The 3525-nt window shown below is 47.4% G+C and overlaps 1 protein-coding gene across 2 annotated transcripts in view; it reads left to right on the forward strand.

Moving 5' to 3' along the window:
* Positions 1-549: 549 nt before the first annotated feature.
* CARD19 (caspase recruitment domain family member 19) overlaps positions 550-3525 on the forward strand; it is an 18231-nt gene continuing 15255 nt past the window's right edge. The window contains exon 1 of one of the 2 annotated variants that reach the window (XM_042026619.1): positions 550-773. In XM_042026619.1, coding sequence (XP_041882553.1) covers positions 755-773 — 19 coding nt within the window. In that variant the 5' untranslated portion in view covers positions 550-754. The remainder of the gene's footprint in view (positions 774-3525) is intronic. The other variant, XM_042026621.1, reaches the window with a different exon arrangement.

The raw sequence follows: 3525 nt of genomic DNA on the forward strand, positions 1-3525 counted from the left end.
AAACTGTCCAGACCTGTGGATGCTTCAGGTTATTATAGCTGAAATGGACCCTCAGGGATTGTGGAGTCCAATTCCTAGCCCTCCACAGACACCCCAACAATCCCACCCTGTGCATCCCCGAGAGTGTTGTCCAAACGCTCCTGGAGCTCTGGCAGCCTCGGGGCTGTGACCGTTCCCTGGGAAGCCTGTTCAATTCCTGACCACCCTCTGGGGGAAGATGGTTTCATCCAAATCAGTTTTGTTCCCATTTCACAGTTTGGCTTAACTGGTTGGGAATAAAGACCTAGGAATTTGCAGCACAGCTTCTGCCTTTGTGTTTGGAGTCAGAGGACTTTTTTTCTTCATCTCCTTCTAACCGACAAAGTAATCATACCGATAATACTACTCCGACTATATAAATAAGACTGGAAAATAACCTATTTTATATGCAAAGCAACTCTAGAAATTACTAGCACACACACAAAAAGCCTTCGTAACTCTGAGTAAACAAACATCTTGGTTTTCAGAGCTAATTGCACGTCCCCTAAAATCCCCAGCAAACTGCTTCTGACTCCCAGGCGCGGAGAAGCAGCCGCCCATCGCTCCCGGCGGAGCTCTGCCGTCTGTCACAGCCGGACTCGCTCCCTCCCTGTTTACTTTCGCTTCTCCAAGTTGCCCGTGACCTCTGCTTCTCCCGGCAAGGAGGATTGCGCTGCGGCCGCCCCGCGTGGGACGTGTGCCGGGCACGGCACACACCCACCCCTGAAACCGATGGATGATGCTCTACAGAAGCTGTAAGTGCACACTTGTAACGAGGAATTTGGGCAAAACAACGGTCTGAAAGGTGCAAATCTGTGGGAACAGAAGTTCAGAGCCAGAGGGACAGTGGCTCTGACGGGAGTGGCCAGCCCGTCCCTGCCTTCACATTTTCTTTCCCTTCTTAGAGCTTGTTTTTGTAAATTATTGACTAAAACTTGCTGAAGGGAGTCTAGTGCGCAATCTGAGCTTTTAAGAAATATTTTATTGTATTTTCTTAAACACAAAGAAAGACTTTGTTAGAGGAACTACTCGCGCTATCTGGATTCAATTTGTTGCTAAAGAGATTCAGTCCTCTGGCGGTGGGAAAATAACAAAGCGCATTCAGCAGTTAATAGGTAAAACAAAACACTACATGATGATGTTGCCAGGACAAGGGTGATATTTAGTAAGTCAAATAATTCACTCAAATAAACAAATCGGTCCGTTTAGAGGGAGGAAACAGTGCTGGCTTTTGAGATTAGCTAACCAGGAAATCAATCTGCTGGGAAATAAAACGTTGTTGCACAGATCACTTCGCTTGGGCACTAAATTCGGAGGCAGAACTCTGAAATGAATCAGTTTTGGAAAGGCCTTGGGCTCAGTCAGGAAGCGGGGGCTTCGAAGCGCGCCGCTCGCCCCGGGAGCGGTTTGAAGTCCGCGTTTCTCGCCTCGCTGCTCGCGTACATCGCTGTGACCGCGACCGGGATGCGGCTTCCACATCCGGCTGTGGCCTGTGGATGTCACGGATTGCACCATGGCAGGGCATTCGGCGCCCAGCCCCAGCCGGGTCCTTGCCTCCCAGGGAGCGCGGCTGCCTCTGCTGTGCCCGTGGGGCTCCCCAAGGGTCTGTCTGTCCAAGGCAGACCTAACAGCGATCCTGCTGCAAAAGTCTTGCGTGCCACCGGCATGAGGAGGAGATATGTTTAACCTCTGCTTCTTGTGTATTTATCCGAGTCTGTAGGATAAAAATATCTCCAGGCAGTGTGGTACTGTGCATCGCAGCATTCCTGAGGGATTGATTTTCACTTCCACTTCACTCACCGTGCTTGGAATCACTGTGTGCTGAAACACATTTAGACTTATATTAGAGATTTCAGCCCGTGTCACACTAAGATGACCAGGTTTTCTGTTCAGTGGTCTAGATTCCAGTAGTTTAAAAAGTCCTAAAAGTTTTTAAATTTAGAATTTCTAAAATTTCTAAAAGTTTCCAGGGAAACTTTTTAGCAGAGCACAAAATGCAGTGAATTCACAGAGGTATAAAAGGATCATAAAAACAAATCCTCAGCACAGCATTCCCCCCAGTGCTTCTTAATATTAGGTAACTCCTCTTGCTGTAATGTTTTAATATACAAAAATTTTAACATATGAAAGTGAATCGTAGAATGCAAGAATGATTTGGGTTGGAAGGGACCTTTAAGATCATCTTGTTCCAAGTCCCTGCCATGGGCAGGGGCACTTTGCAGTGTGCCAGGTAGCTCAGCCCCATTCAAAATAGTCTTTAAAAGATATGACAAAAGGAGTAACAAAATTCCAAGTTCCTTTCCACAAGGTTCCTGTTTCTTTACTAAAATACATTGCCAAAATCACACCAATACAGGTGTGATCAAGGCCTCCATGTGCAACAATAATAATTAAAAAAAATATTTTCATTCTGTTAGGAAGATCTGGATTCCAGAGGGTAAATAGAATAAGCCCAGGATGTTTATACTCTAGTGATCTTCTCAAGGATATGCACCACGAATGCCACAGCATTTGACAGCACAAAAAATATTTCAGTGAAGTGTTTTCCCCATGTTCTTGCAGTTTCCAGAGATGAAGCTGCTTTGTTGTGTACAGAGATATAGATCAACATGTTAAAGAGTAAGCATGGGGCTGCAGGTATCTCGTTTGTTAATGGAGGTGCATTAAATTGTGTGAGATGCAACAGTTTTGGCTGCGGCCACCGGGGAGGTCTCACGATGAGCTCCTTGCATCGTGATGGGGCACAGGGTGGGACATGGCGTTCTTGGGAGAGCTGTGCCACACTAGGAGCTGCACCCTGGCAGGGAAGGCCAGACTCTGAAAGCAAAGGTGACAGTATCACAGAGAGAAATGATCCAGAAGAAAGCGTCAGGACTGCCGGGGTAACTCTGCCAGTCAAAATGCTGCCCCAGGACTAGTCTGGGTATGCCCAGGGGTGCCCCAAGCTCCATCTCCAGGGCTGTGCTGGGTGTAACACTACACCCCCTGTGATACCTCGAAGTGGTGGCTCTCACAAACATTCCACAGATTTGCTTGTACTTTTTCCCTCATGAAGTTAAATAGCCCAATTAATTAGATGCTTCTCTGCAACCTTTTCTATGAGAGAAGTTGTCCCTGCTCATTGGGCTTGAGTCACTACCTGCCCAATGTACCTTATGTGTCCAGCTGCACTTAAATGCGTGCTGTGCTGCAGCACAAGGAAAATATAAATTCTACATGCATATTGTAAAGATGTAGACATGGTATATTGGTCAGTGAAATTACTTCTGGAAAAGGAAATTGCGGCTTTACTAATTATGCATTAATTGTTTAAAAACTCATCGCTGTGCAAGTCTAAATTCATGCTTCTGCACTGGACGGCCTGGTGAGCACAGACATTTTAAGAACTGTTTTACCTCGAAGCTGTCAAGGCGATGGGAAACCCCGGTGTGGGCTCAAGGGGGCGCAGGGCTGCCCGCCCCGGCACCGCCCCGGCACCGCCCCGGCACCGCCCCGGCACCGCCCCGG

This window comes from Corvus kubaryi, unplaced genomic scaffold (assembly GCF_017639235.1).
Source record: "Corvus kubaryi isolate FWS band 111438036 unplaced genomic scaffold, C.kubaryi_AGA036_p1.0 37285, whole genome shotgun sequence".
Lineage (NCBI taxonomy): Eukaryota > Metazoa > Chordata > Aves > Passeriformes > Corvidae > Corvus > Corvus kubaryi.